The sequence below is a fragment of the Archocentrus centrarchus genome, chromosome 3 (genome assembly GCF_007364275.1).
Source record: "Archocentrus centrarchus isolate MPI-CPG fArcCen1 chromosome 3, fArcCen1, whole genome shotgun sequence".
NCBI lineage: Eukaryota > Metazoa > Chordata > Actinopteri > Cichliformes > Cichlidae > Archocentrus > Archocentrus centrarchus.
This window is the reverse complement of record NC_044348.1, coordinates 29,776,305-29,799,703: the sequence shown is the minus strand read 5'-3', so window position 1 is coordinate 29,799,703 and position 23,399 is coordinate 29,776,305. Positions and strand designations below refer to the sequence as shown.

Below are 23,399 nucleotides of genomic sequence, written 5' to 3'. Positions count from 1 at the left end.
GTCTCATTCTATGCTGCTGTGCTTCGTCTAGCAATCTTCTCTCTCCCTGTCTTGCTCTCTTTTTTTTTAACATTTAGATTCGCCGCTCGTCACCTTCTATTGATCACGCCTAATTTGCATCCAGGAAAAGATGAGAACTCAGATATTCACACTCCGAGAGAGGACGATCTCAATGATTTATTCATTTCCAAATCAAAAAAAAAAAAGGAGTGAAAGGAAGGTAGATGAGAAGGGGAATCTTCATAGGCAGCAGGCGACTAGCAGGCTCTGAGGCTGGGCTCTTCTTCCCCACACCGCCCCTAGGCACATGGTGTGCAAGTCCTCCTAATTAACAAGGTGAATCATGCTGCCGCTCTCTAATTAGCCAACATGACAATCTAATGGAAACATGCAGGCCGAGCTGGCACACTTAGCATCACCTCTCAAAGACCCCCGCTACTGTCCTTCCCATAAGAATTCCACAAAAATGACTCTTTAGATTTTAAATGAAAAAGAAGAGAAAGGTGGGGCACAGCGGTTCAGGGAAGTGTATTTTTGGGAAAGGTCAGAAGGGAGAAGGTAGCTGATGTGGGCGAGCTATTTTTTTCCTCCTCTTCTATCCTCTGTGTGCGGTGTTTGTTGCCTAATTGAAACATGTCCTGCCTCCTGCTTCCCTCTCACTTATATCCCAGGCAAAGGAGGCTGGCACCTCGCCACCAGCATAGCTCAGCATAGCTCAGCATGCCCAATTCCCTTGTCGCTTGAGTCCCAAGGAGTGCTCCGGCACACAAAGAGAAAAGTGAACCTACAGGCTTGTACACCAACTAGACGAGTCGCTATCTCCCTCTGAGGCAAAAAAAAAATCTCCTTTTTTGTTGTTTTCCTTCTCATTACAGCACTTTGTAATATTCGAAAACACACAGGAACACCAAAGGTACTTTTAAAGCCTGTTTCTATTTTTTTTTTTCATGTAATATGTCTTGAGGTAAAGAAAAAAAAAACTGAAGTTGGAACTACAGACAACAAAGCAACAAATAAAAAATAAGGTTACAGTGTACTATTAAGTAGCCTGCATATCTTGAGGACCTACAAAACAGACATTTCTTATGTTATAATTAAATTATCCACATCAACCTGTTTCTTTCAAAAACATAATTGAAATCAAGTTGGAAACATTAAATAAAAGCACCCTTGTTAATCAAAATCTAATTTACAAAAAAGGAACCTAATAGATAAAGCACATGATTCTTCCACTCAGGAATCACACATTACCTTCCTGTAGTCATGATCGTGCAAGCTGACCACAATAGCTGCTGCTCAAGTGAAATTAATGTATTGTGTATCTGTAAGGCTAGAAGACAAGAATATAATAACTATGAATTGGGACACGCATAACAGCAGGAATTCTCTTTGAAAGTCAGCACGGAGAGGGAGCAAATGTGGAGGAGGGTAGCAGGCTTTTGCCCTGGGGCCTACCTAATGGGGGACAGCGCTCCTTTGAGCAGAGCAGTTTGAGTAGGGCCAGAGGATGAGAGCCTATGAACTTGGAGATATAACTGGCCTAATAAAAAGTAAGGGGCTGTTACATCGTCTTCTGACAGAGAAGTGTGTGGCTGAGGCTGATGGGGCTCATAGTGTGGGTGGATTCCAGTTTCTCCATGACCTGGTCACTTGTGGAGGATGCCAGGCCAGTCACAGACATGTGTATGTGCATTTAGGCCTGGCTGAACAAATGGTTAGGATCTAAAGAAAACACACAAAATTAATGCAAACAGTTTATAGTATGGGTAATATATGGGTAAAATATATTCCTTTGAAAAAAAGCTTCTGCATATCTCACATGAATAGCGGTCTAGCTGAATTCAGATTCTAACATATATGTTTGTACCTCAAGAAGGATATATACCTGCAGGCTTTTAATTGGAGCCATGCAAGGTTCAAAGTTGAGCAAGAGCAGAATTAATTTGATAGAGGTTCAAGAAGCAAGCAATGCTGCTGCGTCAAATGGGCAAAAAAAAAAATTTGCCTGAAGAAGAAAAAATATTTGAGGAAAATTATTTTAACAAAAACCTTTGAGATTCCCATTGGAGAGCTCTCGGTTTCACACAAGTCTTCTGGAATCACTCTAAGCTAGAAGTGGAGTGTTGCTGCAAGGGCATGGTAATGTGGAAGAATGGAAAAAGAATGAGAGGAGAGAAGAGGAGAAGACCATGTACTCCCTCACGCTCCCTCCCACATCATCTAAAGGTCTGCCAGTGATTGGGCTGGCAGTGGGAGACAGACTGTGTTAACCATTTTTTAACCTTTATTTATCCAGGGAAGCTTGACTAAGCCCCCCACTGCTTTTAAGAAACACCCTATTACTAAATCTCACCACAGATTTCTGCTGTGGAAACTGAAAGAATTTGAATCAAGTGCTGAAAACGTGCTACACATTGAGTTTTAGTAGCTACTACTTTCTTGTGGTGTTAATTTTTCCTCATGCATCTGTAGTCCTGCCTTATCTTTACTTAATACTGTGAGGATCATCATCTCAAAATGATGTCAGTCCTCCTGATAGTGGACTAATCTCTGTGCTTGTCCTGCTAGAGCATTCAGAACTGTTGACCATGATATTTTATTACAGAGATTAGAGCATGCTGTAGGTATTAAATGGTACTGTGCTAATAGACTCCAATTTGTTCATTAAATGGGGAGTCTTCGTCACACACTCAGGTTGATTGTGGTGTTCCATAGGGTTCTGTGCTGGGACCAATTCTATTTACATTATACTTCTTTTAGGCAGTGTTTTTAGAAAGCACAGCATGCATTTTCATTGCTATGCAGATGATACCCAGCTTTATTTATCCATGAAGCCAGATGACACACACAAATTAGTTAAAGTGCAAGAATGTCTTAAAGACTTGGATGATCTAATTTGCTGCTTCTAAATTCAGATAAAACCAAGGTTACTGTACTCAGCCCAAAAAATCTTAGAAACATAGTGTCTAATCAGACACTTACTCTGGATAGCATAACCTTGGCCTCCAGGAACATTGTGAGGAATCTTGGGTGTCCAGGATATGTCCTATGATACACTACCTATTGCACTACCTGTTGAGAGAGCCTCTGTAATAGCTCACGGTATGCCTTCAAGTGTGTTGTGAATGATCCAAAGTCCATGAGCACAATCTTCTTGCTGCTTGTATGGTTATAATTCTGTTGCACTGGCTCCCTATTAACTACAGGGTCCACTTTAAGACTCTGGCTTTCACTTTTAGAGCCTGCATGGACCTGGTGTACATCAGTGAAGTTTTACGTCCATACATTCCCAGCAGGGCCCTGAGGTCAGGGCCTGGGGCTGTGCATCATACAAGGCTGAGAACTAAAGGCTCAGCCTTGAAATGTGCTATATAAATAAATAGATAAAGATAAAATTTTATCTTTATTTTATAATGTGCAGTTGTTCGAGCAGTTGTGACAGGAACAGAATTTTCTCCTGTTTCAACCCCCTTTTGAGGACATTCTGACAATTAGAGACTATTTGGCAGGTATTTCTGCCTATCATGTCAGTTTTGATAGAAAGGGCCAGGTGCTTCTACTCTTCTTAAGTGGATCTGCTGGCTGGTTAAATTGAGTGAACGTTCATGGAATTTAGCTTTGGTGTTTGAGGTTTTTGTTTTATTTCCAGGCCTCATTTTAATCACAGAAACATCAGTTTTGGTTTTTGCACTCATCTTTGTCACTAAAGGTCTTCTTTTACTTCCCAATGGAAGGAGACATTCGATCAAGGGTACTGCAACATCATGGACTCTATTGAAAGGGATATCTTGCTGCAGCTAGTTGGTTATCACTGCAAACTTGTCTTCGGTTCCACCATTTGAATGTGACAGTTCATTAGGTGTCTCATTCTAGCTCTACTGGGTCTACAATGCACTAGTGTGTTGGGGGTTTAATTGTAGCTTGGTGACTTCAGTCTTGAATATAAGTCCATTAACATACAATACCAGTCAAAAGTTTGGATACACACACATATTCATATGAATCGGTAAGTGTGTCCAAACTTTTGACTGATGCTGTATGTATTGTACTGGGTGAATCATCTTAAAGAAAGGCATGAGGTACAACACCCGGTGGCCCTGCTGCAGTACTGAGCTTGGTGAAGAGCAGCAATTGAACTGAGGGATGTATATATGTGCAGGTGGGGCTTCACATACATTATCACAGGTCATCTGCCTTGATACACGTGGTATTCCATACAGTATGCGCTTACACTGTCCTCTCCTTCAAAGAACAGAAGTTTAAAACAACATTTCTTTAACAAGATATACGAGAAAACATATGTACCTGTCCCTTTAAGGCCAAAAACTCTTTAGGACTCTATTAGAAACCTATTAAGAATGTAGGACTTAAACCAAGAGAAGAACTATCCACCATGACAAGCCTACTTATCAAGCAATGGCCAAACATGATCAGCTGGCACTCCAGTTATTAACTTTCTCCCCAATGCAGCAGTTCAGTTAAAAATCACCTGTAGCTGCACAGCTGTAAAATCAATTTCATCCGAAGTCAGCTGGTATTATTATCACTATCATTTGTCCAATTTGCACCTTAGTGGAAGCTGACAAGGTACTGCGAAGTGCTTCAGCAACAGGTTTTAATCAACTTATATGAACTATGCCATATAGTGGAAATATTAGCGTTCTTCGCATGGCATTATTTGCTTTTGGGGCTGAACAGACTCTAACAGGAGCTTTTGGCCAGATTTTGGCCAGCTGTAGTAGCTAATTTGTCTTTTCCCTCTTCCCTCGTCTCTCTTGTCCTGTCATCTCTCCACACCTCTTCTCCACTTCACTCGTTTCCTGCATCCAGTTGTGCCTGCAGACGCGGTTGTGATGATGAATCTGTGGCTGCAGTGTGTCTGTGTTTCTGACATTGTGATGTATCTCCACTGGCCTTAACTCCCTCTCTATCTCCCTCCCAATTCACCCCCAGTATTCTTTTTTTCTCCATCTCTTTGTCTCTGTCTCTTCCTTTCTCTCTCTTATTCTCTCACTTTCAATGATCAGGCATTGCTTGGCCCCCCTGCCTCAGTGATGGAACAGGCAGGGCACACAGACCCACCAACAACAAAAACAAACAGGAACTGAGCTCCACGATTTGCCGATTGATTTTCACTGGGGGCATTTCTGAAATAGCCCATCTGACCTTTCGGCCAAATGGTAGTGAATAGAGGAAACAGAAGTGCTAAGCCTATCACACGCAAAACCTCTGCCAACAACTATCTGGCCAGACTGCACTGCTGGTGACAAGGTTGTGCTTCAGGTTGCTGGTGTAAATACAAAAACACAATTAGAGGCATTTCTACATCAATATACAAAACTAAAATCCTGCAGCCCTACTGGAAACACCTAGAGCCTAAGATGTTCATTATGACCCATATTGAATCGAACACTGTACTTTTTGTATTCTGGCATTCTTTTTTTTTTTGTGAAGTTAAGTCTGTCCTGAGGTTAGGTCTAGAGGAAAAGATTGTTGAATAATTAACAACAAAAGGTTTTATGCCCTTAAAAGCACAGATCTCGTCTCTGTAAACATAAGAACAAAGTGCCTAGATTATGAGATCGTGTGAACAAAGTTTGTGTTTTGGCCAGCAGAAAGCTCATGGACTGTCCAAAACTGAAAGGGTTCATCGACTAGGGAGCATTTAATGAATGTAACAACAATCTTCTTATTAGATTACACCATTTCTTTGGTACAAGTGAAAGCCTCATGATGGCACTAATGGCACTTATGAACCAGTGATGCCCACTCATCAGGTTGAAGGTAAGTGGGTTCCTGAGGCAAAGATACTGCGTGAGGCAAAAAATACAGGTGCATGCTGGGAAGCTAAATATGGATAATCAGCAAAGACAATGTTGTGTAGTTAAAACACTTAATGGCTCATGCTGCAATGTGTCAAAAATGTTATCCCTGCTTTTTTGTAAAGCTGATCAGAGCACGAGTCATGACACATATATCCTTAGATTCAGTGTGACATGCATGTTCTCAGGATGAATTTATCTAAGACATTTTCTTGATTTCTCATCATGCAGAAACAGGCATCACTACATGTATACATTGCAGGAATAGCTAATATATGAGGTAATCTCAACCTTTATTTTGTTTTTATTTTTGTTTTTTATTGTCATTAACGATGGACCATAAAATGTTGATAACAATTTGTTATGCCATCAGCCTAAAACAGAGGCTATGAGCAATGTTTGTGAGTTCAGCAGCCATTAACACACCTACTGTGCACTTTTGGCGGATGCTATGTTTCTATGATAAAAATAATTTTCCTTACTAAAACCCAGTTATGATAATATTACATATACATTTCCTTAATTATTTAAATGGAGGGCCAAAATGATGCAGTTGATTTGAAAATGTAGCGGAGATTTTAAACTCTTTAAGAAAAATGTGTGATTTGGGGCCAGATAACTGAAACTGACTTAACTAGAAATTCAGCCTGAGCATTAAGATTCATACCATTCATTTGCAAGCCATGGTTAACACCTGGCTGTCAGGCGTCAGCACGGATTCGGGTCTGCAAAAGTAGTTTCACAGCACAATGTACCTGCCTTTTTAAAAACAAATCATGCGCCAGCTCAATTTACATGCCAACACTTGGTTCAAGTATATAACACTTTGTAATTCCATCGCTGCAAAATGATGACTGTTTGGTGGTAGTAGTTGTTTTGTGTGTGTGTGTGTGTGTGTGTGTGTGTGTGTGTGTGTGTGTGTGTGTGTGTGTGTGGGTGTGTGTGTGTGTGTGTGTGTGAGAGAGAGAGAGATCGGGGAGAAGGGCTTAAAGAGAGGCTGGCTCCTCTGCCCGTCGCCTGGAAGAGTAGCTCGGGCTCATTATCCTGATGAAATTTGCGCAGATGTGTGAGCTGCCGACAGACTCTGCAGTGACACAAACAGCCAGCTCTGTCCCCTTGAGCCAGTCAGGTGATGAAAACTGGAGAGGCACGGGGGCTGAGAAACGACGGCCATTAAGCAAAAAAGAAAGAGGTGAGGGAGGGTGGAAGAGGGGAGCTGACAGTGTGTGTGTGTGTGTGTGTGTGTGTGTGTGTGTGGGAGGTGGGGACAGTTGGAGGGGTTGGTGAGTTTTCCTCGTCTCTATCTAGCGGGAGAAAGCATTACATAAAGTAACAATTTCCAAACCACCTTCTTAAAATTCCAGATGAAAATGAAAATGTGCATACATGCACGCGGCATCTCCTCACGAGGCACTAATCTGGCCGTATCCAGATGACGAGCGGACTGCCACTTAACAGGGAGGAGATCCACTTTGATCACATGGCCCCTGGGGCAAACCTATCGCGCTGCCTATTACGCTGCTTCATTTGCATATGTGGGGCTTATGGGTAGGCTGAGATCTAGTGTGAATGTTCTAAACTGCAGCAGGGCTCACTGTTGCTAGAAAGAAATGTCTGGGAGAGAAGAAGAGAAAAGACAGAGTGCCAGTAGCCTGAGGTAAGCAAAGTCCACTTGTCACTTTAAGGTCACAAGTTCAACACGACAGTCTGGCTAAGAACATCCTACAATTAAATATTTTGGCCAAACAACAATACAAGAGTTACCCTCGAGCAAGATAGGTGCATTTAATCCTGAATAAAAGTGACCAAAAGTGTAGAACTGTGTGAGTATGTTGTAAGTGAGAAAAGTGCATGCATGTTCAGCAAACTTCACCTAAATAATTAAAAGGCTTCCTTTAAAAGAGTCGGCAAGTTAGACAAAACCCTGTGTGCTCCTTATGTTCTACACCAACAACAACAACAGGTGAATGCTGCTTGTTTTATCCTCCTGCCTACTCAGACTTTTCAATGGAAGCGCCACACAATCCTCTTGATCCTTGTTAGCAAGCCAAGGACTGAAAGCACCCAGTGAAGTTATTCGGGTGTAAACAAAAAAAAAAAAAAAAAGAAAAGAAAAAAAAAATTAAAAAGGCAAACATCCGCTGTGAAAGTGCTATTTCCTTTGCGTAAACAACATTAACCATCCACTAAAAGACGGTGTGGTCTACTTTCTGAGCTCCACTGGGAATTCATTTTATACAAGACCTGCACTTGAAATGAAGAGGATATAGCCCTGTTGTATACCAGCTGAAACACTTCCCAGTTTGTGAAACTAAGTGTTATGCCTTTGCCAGTTGGAAAAGGAAATAACTCTTTTTACTACTTTTTACTAGGAAAAGTTATTGCAGACCGTGAATTGGTACATCTTAAAACCTCATTCATCATATACTTTTATTCTTTTGCTGAACTATGCAACGCTGCAACTGGACTAATTTACAAACAGATTAAAAAAAAAAAGTTAATCCATTTTGCTCTCTCACTATAAATTCTGTTGCACTGTGTAGGCTGAAATAATTGTACTTTTATGTGGCCACAAAATTTACATAAAATTAATACAAATGCACTTCTAAGATGAGATACAGATGTGCCAAAAGTGACTTGAGAAAATTAACACTGAATAAAGGATAACATCTACCGAAAGAGACGGGGTTCAGTGAAAAGTAATTAGTCAAAATTGAAACTGTTGTGAGATGATACAGATGAAGAAAAGAAAAAAAAAAAAAGAAGAGGGGTGGAGGAAGTGGAGGGCATCTTTGGTGTGCAGAAAATCATTTTCCACACTTGGGCATCAATCGGCGCGAATAATTCTTCAAACTTTTTTAAGTCCGACTTTAAATGGCATTACATATGTAGTGGGGCATGAAAAATTAATACGTTGGAGTCGGGGAAATGTCAAGGGTAATGATCTCCGCAGCAGCTTACCTCCTTAGCTTTCTGTTTCAGTCGAGCTTGCTCTGGGTCTTCTTGCCTGGAGCGACTCTGTGGAGCAAAAGGGGGGGGGGGGGGGGAGAGACAGGTTAACAGCTGGTTTAAGGAGCCCGCACCCCCTTCGCTACTCATCTGTTGCTGCAGCAGCAAAAATAGTGCAAAACGGGAACTGGATACAGAGGTGTCAAGGACATCGTATCTGGATTCAGAGAAGAGCAATGGAGCGCCCCCCGGGGGGCAGTGGCCTTTAAACCCGCTCCAAATCCAGCCCTAAATAAGCCGCTGGAGGGGGATTCTAATCAAAAGAGGTTATTAAAAATTCTGCTCGAGCCAGCACACACACAAATGCGCACACATACACAAATTCACACACACGGGGGGAAGGATGTTGGTGGCTATCAGTGGCAGTGGTTGTCTATGTGTCACTGTGAGCCAGCGTGGCTATCCGTTTCTCTCTGTGTGTGTGTGTGTGTGTGTGTGTGTGTGTGTGTGTGTGTGTGTGTGTGTGTGTGTGTGTCCCTGGCGTAACAACACAGCACTTCTATTTTAATCAGCAGCTAAGATCTGGGTGAACGTATTTGTCCCTGGGAATCCTTCACCACGCCACACAGCCAAATGTACACGTATGGCTGACCACTGCAGGCAATACAGGCAGATTATGGCACTACACGCTGTGTGTTGCTTGTTAATCTGGACATAATCGGTGCATTCGATTTTTTTATTATTATTATTATTAAGGTGAACTTTAGGTGAAAGACCCCAACATTTTTGCACAAAAATCCCTTTCAGTTACTGTCTTTTATTTACTGCCTAGCCTGTGTTTGGTAGCACTGTAATGTCTTTCATTCAGTGTCACACTGCAAAAGTTTAATTGTAGATACATATAGATTGCACATATGTGGAAAACCTATTTGGAAAATATTATTATTTAATTTTACAATACAGTTTGCATCTCAGTGAAAAGAAAACCTATCTTAGTTTCATCCAGTTTCTTTCAACAACAAATCAGAACAGGTGCCAGGCCTCCCTCCAAAGCAGGAATCCCTATTCCCTCCTTAACGCTACCTCCCTTCCTCTCGTTTCTCTCCTTATGTACTCTCACTGATGGACAGAGACATTCTCTTCGTAGCCTTCCTGCTAATTGGCTTTAAATATATCAGGCAGTTCACGTACTGGTCGGTATCTCAACTAAGACTAATGTGTTTGCCCTCCAGTCGGCTAGAGCATCCCTCAAGACTTGAGTCATATTTTAAATGGCTGGCATAGCAGAGGGTAGGGCTTGTTGTGAAGGAAGGAGGAGGGGGTGGAAGGGATTATTTCAGTGCGTTTCTTATTCAAGAGGTCAAATTAGCGGGCGCTCGAGCAGCAAAGAAGCAGGCAGGGAGGTGGGTGGAGGCGGGGTGGAGGATAGGAGGGGTAGGTACAGATGGACTGTTTACAAAGGGCAGCGGTGCCACTGGCATGCTGTACATCTCCTCTGTCAGATGCCCTGGTTTTCCCACTTACAGGAGAGAACAGAGTGGAGAAGGAAGAAGAGGACTGCGAACTAAATGCTGACAAGCTTTGTTGGGTTTGTGTAATTGAGTGTACTATACTTAAAAAATGCAGCGTAGTATAGTGTACAAACAGTCTGGGAATGTATTCCAGGGCTGTTTTGTGTTGTAATTTCATTTTATTGCCCAAAATGAATTATAAGAACCATCAGAGGGTTATACTTCTTTGACTAAGCTCTGAGTTCAATGTGGAAAGAGTAAAGTTCAGTTTAATATTTTGCAAACATATCCTCCCAAATATTTAAGAGTGAAACTCTGTAACCACTGACATAGCATTAAGGAATCTGAAATCTAAATCTTATTTCCTTTACAAATTACAGACAATGAAAAAAAAACTATCTGCCAACCAATCACTGACGTCAAGCCTCCCCCTAAATATTTATTTTATGAAAAGTTAAGTCAATAAACGATTCGTGTACACAATATGAGAACATAACATTTTTCTGAGAGTTTTAACATATTCAGTGATGTATTTCTCTCAAAAAAAGGTTTAACACTAAATTGTATCTATAAAGAAGATCCTTTACATTTTAGTGAAGTGAGACAAAAAAACATTACATTTAAAATGAAACAGTTATCAGAAGAAGTAAGAAAAATCGAACCACTCGGCCACTCCCGAACAGTATGTAAGTGTTTTAAGATGGATTTTTCCTGCTTTCCCTTAAATCAGTCTGTTATATTGGCTGCAGACTATCAAAGCCAATGCACAATAAAACAGATGTGATACCTATACAGCCCTAAAGAAATAAAATGCAAGAAAAGGATGCCGCATACATGATTAAACAGTAGAAAATCTAATATTATCAAGCACTGTTCGTGCACTATATCGTGCACTTTTCTTTCCAAACTTCTCCTTGAACTGAAACGCCATGGCAACAAGAGCCAAAAAGCCACAGACATGGCTCTGAGGTGAAGTCAAACTTTCCTCTACGAGGCTCAGGCAATCCAAATAGCCCCGAGGTAAGCCCTTCTAACAGAACTTGGCTACATTTGCAAAAGTTCTTCACTAATCCTGTTAATAAAGAGAGCTTTCCACAGAAAAAAAAAATGATTAGAGTGTTCAACCATGTAGAACTGGGAACTGACAAAGAGGATCTTAAAGCTGCACTTTTTCTTTTCTTTCTTTTTTTTTTTAAACAACCAACTTTACAGTGTAGTTTCCTGCTGAGGCAATGTCTTTTTTTTTTTTTAGTTTGCTCCTAAAAGAAAAAACAGATAGGTCATGGGGTTTGGTGGCCAGTGTTCATCAACCAGAGGATTTTCTAATATCCTGCATGGCAGGACTGGAGCGTAATAATGCAATTAAGACAGTGAGGTGTGCTGCAATGAGAATCTTTACTGTGGGACATTGGCTCCATTCAAAATTAATTAAATTAACCCAGCTTTCTGCTAATGTTACACTGCAGGGCATTTTCATTTGCAAAAGATTCTCTTTCTTTTTCTGGTCAGTGATGATCTTCTTTTACTGAGAGACAAATGTCTTTACACACAGAAAGCTGAGATCAGAATACTGGCCATGTGTCAATGCTACTGGGACCCCGTTAGTTTTAATAGTTTTTTGTAAAAAGTTAGTGCTAGTACTCCTGTTCTATATCTCACATGCTACAGTGTTCAGCTGGATTAAAGTAACTTCAGTCTGGAACAATTTAAAGCAGTTTTCACAACTAGGAGTGTAACCATTTCCCAGTTCCACAGTTCACCATCTTCTAGGTTTATGCATCATTTTTGTTTGATTGTTCTTAGAGATCATAATCAAAATAAGCCCCACTATTGTTCTACTCAAGGATCTGTCATTAATACAGCTTTCAAGAGGATAGCAAGCTTTAACCAGGCATTAACAGCGCCACATGACTAACTAGCAAAAGCAGGATGAGCACATGGCTAATTAGCATATCAATACATAATGCACAGCTTGCTCCAGCCCTTTTTCTCATCCTAATTTACATACATGCACTTTACAAAAAACCCAGACTTAAAAAAAAAATAAATAAATAAACCAACTCAGGCATATTTTACAACAAAGACTGGCTAGCACACCAGTTAACTCCCTCCTCTCCCATGGCTGTCACAAAATGCTTTTGTCTGTTTGCATTCATGAATTGAGTTTTGCTGCACTTAACATGCACAACATGTCTGTGCTGTGCCATGTCTCATTTAGTATCAAAATGAGAGTTCAAAAGAGATGGAGGCACAATGTGGAAAGACCTTATAAAAGAGACATGGCACTGAAACAGCCCTGAACTGGCCATGTACAGACGAATTTGGCAACAGTAAAAAATAATGTGGAGGGATATTTTCTTGGCATACTTTGAGCCCCTTAGTACCAACTGAGCACTGTTTAAATGCCACAGCCTACCTGAATATTGTTCACCATTGCTGACCTCCCAGTAAGATAACGTGCTGTGTTTTAGAGCTAAAAACTTTGCAAATTGTTTTTTTACTCAAATGGCCTCCACAATCACCAGCTTTCAATCCTATAGCGCATCGGAGGGACAGAATGGATGTGTTGGAGCAGGTGATTCACATCATTCACATCAAAAGCTTTTGATACTACAGCAAAAAAAATAATAAATCAACAATTTAATGTTAAAGTTTGTAGATTAATATGAACTATGCTCTGTTTTAGAGGTCTATTGTGTTTGAAATGGTTTGTGTACTAGTTAAGATGAAGTGTGTTGCGTTAAGGTTGCCAAACCCAACAAACTTGTCAGCTCACTCTTTGATGATTTCTACCAATATATCATAGCTGCTATTGTTTTCTGAGTCTGTCCATGTGTGTGTATCATCATGGCAAATGTGGCCCTGGAAAAAAATACTGCAGCGGGAAGTACCTCAAAGTCAGCTCTGAGTTTTTTGGCAGATGTTTACACAGACGGACGACAAATTAAAGGAAAAAAAAAACAAAACAAAAACACAAACACAAACACAAAGGGTCTTAGAAAGCTTTTGGGAGAAGTACTGCCAGACCGGCATTAATGCACCTTGGCAGTGATTCTCCAAATCTCCTGAAATCTACTAGTGGGATGGAACACCACAACTCAAAACGATAGCTTTGATGATATTGCTGATAATGTTCCAAAATCTCGCTCAGTTGGGCTGAGCCGCGTTGACTCTGAAGACCATACTATGTTATCCATATCATTTTTGTCCCCTTGTACCCCATAGATAGGCTGTTGTTTTCGTCCCAGAAGAGACCACGCTCTTCATGATAGAAATGTTTTATCATATGATACAGGCGACAAAAATCAGTCAAAATAATGCTACACTGATTTGCAGTGACTCCCTCCTTCTAGTGCTGACAAAGAATACTTTACATTTGATTATATAAATGACATTAGATTGTGAAAATGTATATTCAATTATGAGGAAAAAAGCAGCATTAACCATCAGTGACTGTCTCCTGAGCTGCACAGAATGCAAAGCTGGGTTTGTAACAGAAAAGTTAACAGCATTACTGGATTAACAGAGCACGATCCGGCCTTTATACCACACACTGTGTGGTAAAATTGGAACAGCTGTGTAGGTGCAGCTCTCGCCGCTTTGGCTTCAGATACATAGTAGCTGATGCAAGGAGACAACGATAGAGAGAGAGAGAGAGAGACAGACAATCACTGTACAACTGAAGGTAAACAGTGTTAAGTCATAACTTTGCCTCTTTTTTGCCTCCTTTTTGCAACTTCCATAGTTTTCTAAATCTTTCAGGCTGTTTTTTTTTTTATATTGCATTCAAGGCACTTCATATTAAGGTAAAAACCTTACAATATTGCACATGTAAAGATTGTAGATGTAAAGCATTATTCTAATGATTCAAACCTTGGGTTCTAAATAATATTTGAGCATTGTGAATGGCCAATTCTGACACTCCCATTTCCCTGTAGATGTCTACTAGGGGATAAGGGTTAGGGTAAAATGTGCCCCACTGTATAACAGTCACTGAATCCCTCAATATAAGGGTCCCATGTTGAGGTTTTCCCTTGATTTTTCATCCATCTGTCTGTGGACGGATTTTGTTAACAGTTCAATATGCAAAGACAAAATTGTTTACATGAGATCAAAATTAAGGCTAAGTTTGAAGATAGTTGAGGTCTGACCCATGGCTATTGAGAACTACTGGGTAAAGCTTAATATTATTGCATGGAAGCCTCTAATTTCTAGTGCTATTTCATTCCAAACAAACCCCAAAAACAACTACCTTCTTGCACACCATTAGAAAAAATCTGCATGATCTGATCGGACTCTGTCTCTTTTTTTTTAAAGAGTGATACTCTCTTTTACCTGAGATGTCAAGACTTGTGATAGAAGGATATTTTACAGGTTGTGCATGCTGTGGATGAGTGTGTTTGTCAGCTTCATGGTGCATGGGGTTTGTGTAAAGTACGGATTCCCTCCTCCTCGCTGTGTCCGGGGAGGAAGAGCCAGGACAGAGGAGGCCTGAGGCCAGGAGCCTGGGAGGACACGGGGAGGTCACTTCATCCACTGGTGTCACACTCTAATTCATCTGTCAGGGCCTGCACAAGAGCAACATGCTCACACATGCACACACCAGTACACAAGCTCACACTGTTGCACGGGGACATAGCTTTCACACACACCCACACATAGCAGGACAGTGAGGCAACAGTAACTTACTTTAGCGGCTTTCAAAAGGATTTCCCTCTCCTGCTCGTCCTTCCGCTGCTTCTCGATTCTCTCCAGCTGCTCAAAGAAGCGAAGCTGAGAGCGAACGTCTGCAGACTGCTCGTAGCACTCATCGTCCTGAAAAGCAGACCGAGATAGTTACTGTTTCAACTGTAACAGTCAAACAAGTCCCATTCAGTGGACACTTCCGTGGCTTTGGCCACATACTTCAAAACTTTGGGTTGCCCTCAGCTCAGATGCAGAGATATTTCAAAATGAAAACAATGTCAAAATGGTTGTGATATCGATAAGAAAACAGAATATACCAAATGTAAGACACTGGAGACTTAACAGCGATCCAGCTGGGCAATATATGTGAGAAAATCTTCACCAGTTCCCCAAAAACATTTGTGACGGTTCATGTAATCAAGCATAACAGTATGACCACAGCCCTGAGCCGTTGAGGTATGGACTCCACTAGACCCCCGGAGATGTGCTGTGGTATCTGCCACCAAGATGTTAGCAACAGATCCTTTAAGTCCTGTAAGTTGTAGCTCATCTGTTGGATCAGACCACACGGGTCAGCCTTCTCTTCCCATGTGCATCACTGAGCTTTGGCTACCCATGACCCTGTTGCTGGTTTACCACTCTTCCTTCCTTGGACCACTTTTTATAGACCGGAAACACCTCACAAGAACTGCAGTTTTGGAGATGCTCTGACTCAGTCTTCTAGCCATCCCAATTTGGCCCTTGTCAGTTGCGCTCAAATCCTTATGGTTCCCCATTTTAACTGCTTCTAACACATTAACTTTGAGGACAAAATTTTCACTTGCTCCCTAATATATCCCACCCACTAACAGGTACCATGATGAAGAGATAATCAGTCTTATCCACTTCACCAGTAAGCGTTCATAATGTTATGCTTGATCAGTGTTTCTATGTTTCTGCCTTTCCTCCTGCCTTTTGTGTTCCCCTGTCCCTGTCTTCATGTTTCAGTGGTATTTGTTTATTCAGGTTTTACACTGAAGGTTAGACTTCTCTTGTGTCTGTTAGTGTACATCTACATACCCTGGGCAGCTCACATAATCCTATAAAGTTAGGTCCGTAAGTATTTGAATACCAATTTTTTTTTTTTTTTTTTGCAATTTTACACCAAAAAAAATGGATTTTAAATCAAACAATCAATATGTGACTGAAGTGCAGATTTTCAGCTTTGATTCAGGGGGTTTAACAAAATTACCACCTTAACTATTTAGGAATTAAAGCCATTTTATACATTTTCAGAGGATCAAAATAATTGGATAACATAATTTTAAATTTAAGGATTGTTTTTAATACTTTGATAAAAATCCTTTCCAGTCAATGAGTCGCTCAGTTTTGCAGCAATTTGCAGAATCTGAGCAGAGAGTACAGCCTTGTACACTTTAGAATTCATCTTACTTCCGTCAGCAGCCACACCATCAATAAACACTAATGTGGTATGCTTCAGATCGTGAGCTGTTCCTTTCCTTCTCCATACTTTTCTCTTCCTATCATTCCGGTACAGCGTAATCTTGGTTTCATTGATCCAAAGAATTTTTTTTTTTTTTCCCAGAACTGCGCAGGCTCTTTTAGAAAAGTATAATCTGGCCTTCTTGTTCTTGAGTGTAACAAGTGGTTTGCAGCTTGTTATAAATCCTCTGTATTTCCATTCATGTATTTCTTGATTGCAGACCTACTTCAGAGTGTTCTTTACTTGGGTAGATGCTGTGGAGGGGATTTTCCTTAACCAAGGAAAGAATGCTGCCATCATCCACTTTAGTTGTCTTCTGCGGTCTTTCAAGCCTTTTGAAGTTGCTGAGCTGGTCAGTGCATTCACTCCTTCTAAGAATGAAGCAGACTGTCGATTCAGTCATTCCTAAAGTTTTTGACATTTCACTTACATTGACAATCTCTTTGGGCCTCGTATTACGGCTTCCAGTGGAAATATACCTTTTGCAATTTAAACACTTGGATTCAATTCCAGATCTTTTATCTGCTTAATCTGTCATGGATTAATGAGGGAACAGTCCTCACCAGGCCATGACCTGTTGTTACACAGTGTCACACCTTTTTCACATATGCCATATCACTAACCATTACTGTAGAAACACTGATTATGATTTAATATTTTTACACATAAAAAAAAAAATTCACCTAATTTACAAACCCTTTTACCCCAATCAGGTGGGATATTTATTCAGCACTGTAACTGTGGTGGCAGATTATCTAAATTTTCTTTTAAGTATTCTCCTTTAGCTCTTGTATGAAAAAAGTGAAGCAGATAACAACAACCACACAAATCTTAATTACAATAAATTAATTGAGGAGAAGCAGCCCTGTGTATTACCACCAAATTACCTTCAGCATTCGCTGTGCATTTGGTTAAACAAAGAAAACCAACTTTAAGACGCAGCTCAACTGGAACACCACCGAACTGAACACATCAACAGACTCTGACACACTAACTTTTTCTATTTACAGACATTGCTTCTCTTTACCTATGTCACATCACCTCCCACTTGGGAGATGGGAAGCCAAGTGTAAAAACAACTTTTGTAGGTCATCAAAAGTTAATAGGATAATTGCTTATTTCTCATGTTTCTGTGTGACTGCATGTCTCTCATGCATCTCTGTTCTTGCTTGCACTTGATTTCTATATCACTCTTTTTTCTCTGTGGGTGTTTCCATGAGTGGATGAGAGAAGCTGAGTGGCACAGAGCACAAAGACACATCAGAGGAGGCTCATCACCAGCACCCTCCCCCCCCCCCCCCCCCCCCCCCCCCACCCCCTCTCTCTCATCCAGCTCCCTTCTCTTTGTTGCAGCGCTGAGCCTGCACTCTTGCCGTAGCTCCCGCCGCCGCTCCCGCTGAAGCCCGGCTGCACTTTAAGGCCGCTTTGTCTTTCGGTCTTCTCTCTCTCTCTTTCTCTCTCTTTTTTTTTTCCGCTGATGTCAACAGAGTGGCTTCACAGTGCTTCATGCCTCCTTCACACACACACACACACACACACACCTCATTTACAAAACCACAAAAAAGGCAAAGAACGAATGGAAAGAAGAATCGCAAAACAAGACGGGGACAGCAGTAACAATGCTCTTCCTTCCTCCTCCTCATCCTCCCGTCTTGGCATCAAGAAAAATACATTTTCAAACGCCCCCCCACACCCCCCACCTCACCCCACCCCAGCCCACCGCCCATTTCTCAAAACAATGCAAAGGTATAGCCTTCCAGCAGAGATGAATTTGTGCTTTAATGTTTACCAATTAAATGTGGTTATATAGTTATATTTAAGGTCTACAAGAAGTAAAGTCACCAATAATAACAAAAGTATGCAGCTGTAAGAAAACGGGTGTTTAGAATTTCTTTTATAAGTTTTGACTGACTGAAAACTGAGTTCTGGTGTTTTGTATCAACTTAAGAGTAAGTAAGACTTCTCACATTAACTTTTAAGTGTTTATTTTAGTGAAACAATCGCATTTTTGTTTGTGAGTTAACTTGAAAAAGAAAAATGTGCACATGTGCGTATGCCAGTGTGTCTTTGCATAACTGTTGGAGCACACAAACGCCTTCATATCCACATCTGTTTGTGTTTGCTTTTGTATGTGTTTACTATAATATTTTCATGAAGTTTATTCCCTATCTTGAGTGTTCTGTGTTGGTATTTTTTTCCAATCACTGTTCATTCACTACGCTGTTTTTTTTTTTCCTGCCCATGTGTAAAATTAGATGCCACAATACATGCCACATCTGTCACATTATGAGAAACTACAGGATTTCACATGATTGAGCTTAGCCATGTAGAACAGTCTCTGTCACCTTACTTAGGATCCATTTACTACCATCCGTGGCCCTTGGTAACATTTTATGCAGTCCTCAAACAGAGGAGGGACTGACTGAACCTTTCATTCATCAATAGTTTATGTCATATTATAATAAAGTAGTGCCAAAAACAACTAAGGAAGCATTTCTCAGCTCTTTTGTTCTGGCCATAAAAAGCAGACTGAACCTTCCTAACCTTGACAGACACGGAAGGTGCAAGAAATCCAACTGCCAACTCAGTGATGGCTGAAAAGGCTATAAACCAGAACAAACATGACAATTACCAATATAAAATACCGTGCTCTAATCGGACACGTTACAAGCGCAAACTTAAAGTGTTTGATGTGTTCTGATATCTTTCTGTGCGGCCCTTAATCATATGTTAGCTCGCTAAACAGTTACTTAGTCCGACTGTCTTGAAGACATTCAAATAAACAGAATGGTACTGGCTGCATGCTGGGATATGTGTGTCACTGGTCAGGGTGTGAGTCACAGAATAACTCACGGTACAGTACTGTCACGATATCACTACAGCAATGATATTCAGATACAGTGATTCTGCAATACATGCTTATATCTGTATAACTGAACAGGAAATACTGACAGACTGGCAATACCTCTAAAAATGGCAAAAAGAACAACCACCAAAATTTTGCACTTCTCATTGTCAGTGCGTGTCTATAATCGTTATTATTCCATTTTAATCACTCCCATGCACTCATTCATTCCTCTGTTCACTTTATCCTCATTCACTGGATAAGGGCCACCACAAGGAGTCATGAAGTATGAGTCACACAGAATTAAATATTGGCAGGTGGCTGGTCTGATCATGGTTTTCTTTTATTGTGTTTTCTTGTGTTTTTGTTTGTGGTGCCTTAGTTGCCTCACTTAAGCATGTCGCTTAAGTGAGGCAACTGAGACAAAGGTTTTTGAAATGTAACTGCAGGATTATTACATGTTTTTCTCACACTGAAACTGTACTTTGAATTATGAGTTCAAAGTGACAGCCCTTATCAAGCCCCTTTCTACAATTGCTTGATAAGGGCCATTGTAGAAATGGCTAATAGTGATGCTATGAGCTCGGGACATAGTATCTACTTTGAGGGTGAGGGTGAGGATGCGCGCGTGTGTGTGTGTGTGTGTGCGCGCATAGGGGGCCGTGCATATATATGTGCAAACGTCCTACCTTACAGGAGTCCAGTCGGTGCTGTGCGATTGTAGAAACTTTTTCTACTACAGTCCGAAGCCGTGACTGTGTGGCGTGTGAGATGAATGTCACTGTCTCCATGGGAACCTCCGTAATTCCAAACTTTTTAGCTGTGAAAGATATATTAAACACACATGTTCAGGACCGGATTAACCTTTTATGATCAGTTAGCGTTTCCCACACATTTCTTACTTCACTTTTTGACTTTAGTTGCACAGGCTGCCAGGGTTTATCAGCAGCTATCCAAGTACACATGGAGATGGAGTATATTTATTTTTATTTTTTTTTATCTGTCTCAGAGAACAGCTCGGTCTTTGTGTTTGTTGATCTTTTTTGAACATTCTGTAACTTGTGTTTCCATACTGGCTACCTCACTGTGGCAGTTCTCATGGCTCTTTTCCCCAGAAAGATCTCATCCTACAGTTTGAGAAACTATCTTCGACAGCAGCTGGTGACGGTGGCCCTTCTTCTTTGGAGATCCACTCCAAGATGAAGGGCCACTCCAACCAGAACCTGCAGCAGCACTGGAGAACTGGTTCATGTGCCACTACACAAGCAGAAGAAGGACCACCATCTCCAGCTGCAGCCCAAGACAGTGAATCTGGAGTTCATTGGAAAGAAAGGTCACTGATAAGAAACATGAACAGTGAACGCTCCTGTGCACAATACCCCCCAACATCGTTCCCACAAATAGAATTTAATCTCTGGGAATAACTGGATTAGTCCATCATTAGTGTCAAATAGGTGCATCTCTTTGACACACCAGGTACAGTTAGTACTTTTGCTTCTTATAATCAAAGCGAGATTTCTCTTTCATCTCATTCATTAATAAAATGTTGACCCTTCACTTTACCAACAGGGAGTTTTATAATGTAACATCAGTTCCACACTTAAGAAAAGCAGCAGATAAGCAGGTATAAGGTAACTGTTTCAGAAAAATGCACATACAAATTTACACACCCCAAAAAGAAGTCATAAAAAAAACACATCATGAGATGACCACAAGGCAAACAAGGCACACATCTACACCCACTGTATTCATACATTCTCACACAAGAACAGTCTGGATTAGTATGTGCAATTAACTCCCAGAAAGAAGACTCATTGCACAGAAAAGTTAATTTGTTTCACAGTCTTAGTGCTAATTCTCAAGTGGCTTTACTAGCTAAGCTCCTTCAAGTGTGTGAACGACATTGACCATCTCTTTTCATAGAAGGATAATTTAGTTTCCTTGGAGCAAAACTCATCTGAAGTCATAACAAAAGAGAGGAGGACAGACTTTGGTAGGGTTACTATCTGTTTCCAACTTCCTTTTAAATTATTCCATTAACATAATTTTCTCTCTGGCACCCTTTTAAGTAAACCACACCAATTATTTAAATCAGCTGAACAATACATACACTTCTCAGGCGCTAAAGCTTTGAAATGGATGGAGGGAGCCCTGTTAGCCTTATAATTACAGTGGCAATACATGTGGCAAAGTCACAAGGTCAAAGAAAAACGCTAATAGGCTCCTGCTCCCTAAAAAATGCAATCTTTCAGGGACATTAATATTTCAGAAAAAGTTTAAGAGACTTAGCCGCAGAGAGAGAGAGCAAAAACACATTCTTCAGCTTGATACAGATCATTATTCTTCACCTAGGAAAAGCATGTAAAACAGCTAGAAAACGGCTAATGATCTGTACAGCTTTAATACTTTGTTTAATTTTGACTAAAACAGCATTAAGAAAAAAAAAGGCAAGCACCAAAGATCGTAACACCTCCAGTTGTGTGGATAACTCAGCTAATTCAAACTACCTCATGTGCTAGTTTTTTGCCCAACTCATGCCGTGACTCTATTGATGGGAGTGTTGTTCAGTGAAATAAATATCTGAACATTGATATGGATTGCTGTAAAACCTGGTATTTAGATTTTACAACGTGGCGGATCCTCCAATGCCACTATAGGGTGAAATTTATAAATAGATATTACCAAAATAGTAGCTTACTATGAAAGAGTTTTTGTGTTAAAAAGTCACACAGCTCAGCCCAGATCAAGAGCATCCAAGATTGCATAATTAAGTAAATTAGCATAAATGGAGCCAGATTCTCGGAGCACTGTGGGTTTTTAAGTCCTTAAGAATTCTACTTCAAACTTTTCTTTGACCTCATGATGTTTTCCATTGAGGTTAAAAAAAAAAAAAAAACATATTTAGGAAAAGACATGAAACTGAATTTTTCATATTTAATTTTATATTTTTTGACTACTTGGCCACAATCCATGCAAGCATGCAAGCAGTCTTTTTCTTTCTTGCCTGTACTGACACACGGATAACAAACATGACGAGTACATTTGAGTCCTTTCTGGAATACACAAGATGAATAAAAAGGAAAACCACACACACACACAAAAAATAAATAAATAAAAACAGCTCTATGACTCTACTAAAGAATCAAAAACCACTAAAAGTTGATGACATATCAATGTTGTGTGTACAAAATTTGTTATGGCTTCCTCAAGTGATTATGCGACAAAAGTCCAGATGGCCAGAAATCAAACTCTGAACATATGGTATACACCTAAAACCACCTAATATAGACTGCAATCTATATATTTGTGTACTTCATCACTGAATCTGCATGTCATGCATGTTAACTCTGTTAAGATAACGTAAATTGGCTACTAACAACTTGTATACTCTGCTGCCAGATAACAATTTTTTAACACAACAGACATAGTGAAATGTCATGATGAAGCTCAATCTGCAATGACGCTTGAATTTTTATTTACTGTGAGATAGGCTGGTATTCATAGGAAGAAGAGTCCCCCTGGCAGTGAAAGTGGACAAGTTCCTGAATAGCCCATCTGTTGTGGTTTGTATCTGAAATACCTGCAACTATGTCATTCCTTCTCCTCAAAATCCACAGCCGGTTTCCATAGCTGGTTTGGCGTGTCTTTCAGCATCTGCTGACCCGATCATACAGGAGACTGCCTGACCATAAGTGACCATTACAAAGTCTGCGAAAAGCTGCTCTACTGCACACTATGAGTCAGTATCTAAGTTAGACCACAACAAGGACCACTCCATTCTCAAATGACAGAGATGCCATCATGCAGAGTCACATCCTTGTTACAGGCACACCCATTCTACATGTGCTTGATGTGACGCCAATAATAGACCAAAGCATTTTCTTTGAGCAAGCAACAAGAAATTACTCACAAAAGCAAAGTCTGAGTACTGTACTATGAAAGCCAATGTGTTCAACATAGTCATTCACCTTTGCCAGCTCTACAAAACACATGTAGATCTTATTTTAATTAATCTGTATGATTTGTTCCTCTCACACGCGTTTCATAACTGAGTGGTCTGATTTTTCCTTTACTTAACCAGATATTTGCCATTGCAAGAGATA

The 23,399-nt window shown here is 40.4% G+C and overlaps 1 protein-coding gene across 1 annotated transcript in view; it reads right to left on the bottom strand.

The window, feature by feature from the left end:
• LOC115778311 (transcription initiation factor TFIID subunit 4) overlaps positions 1 to 23,399 on the bottom strand; it is a 106,471-nt gene that overhangs the window by 38,075 nt on the left and 44,997 nt on the right. Inside the window, exons 10-12 of the mRNA XM_030726380.1 lie at positions 19,986 to 20,116; positions 14,972 to 15,097; positions 8,784 to 8,840 (exon numbers count right to left, since the gene is read on the bottom strand). Coding sequence (XP_030582240.1) covers positions 8,784 to 8,840; positions 14,972 to 15,097; positions 19,986 to 20,116 — 314 coding nt within the window. The remainder of the gene's footprint in view (positions 1 to 8,783; positions 8,841 to 14,971; positions 15,098 to 19,985; positions 20,117 to 23,399) is intronic.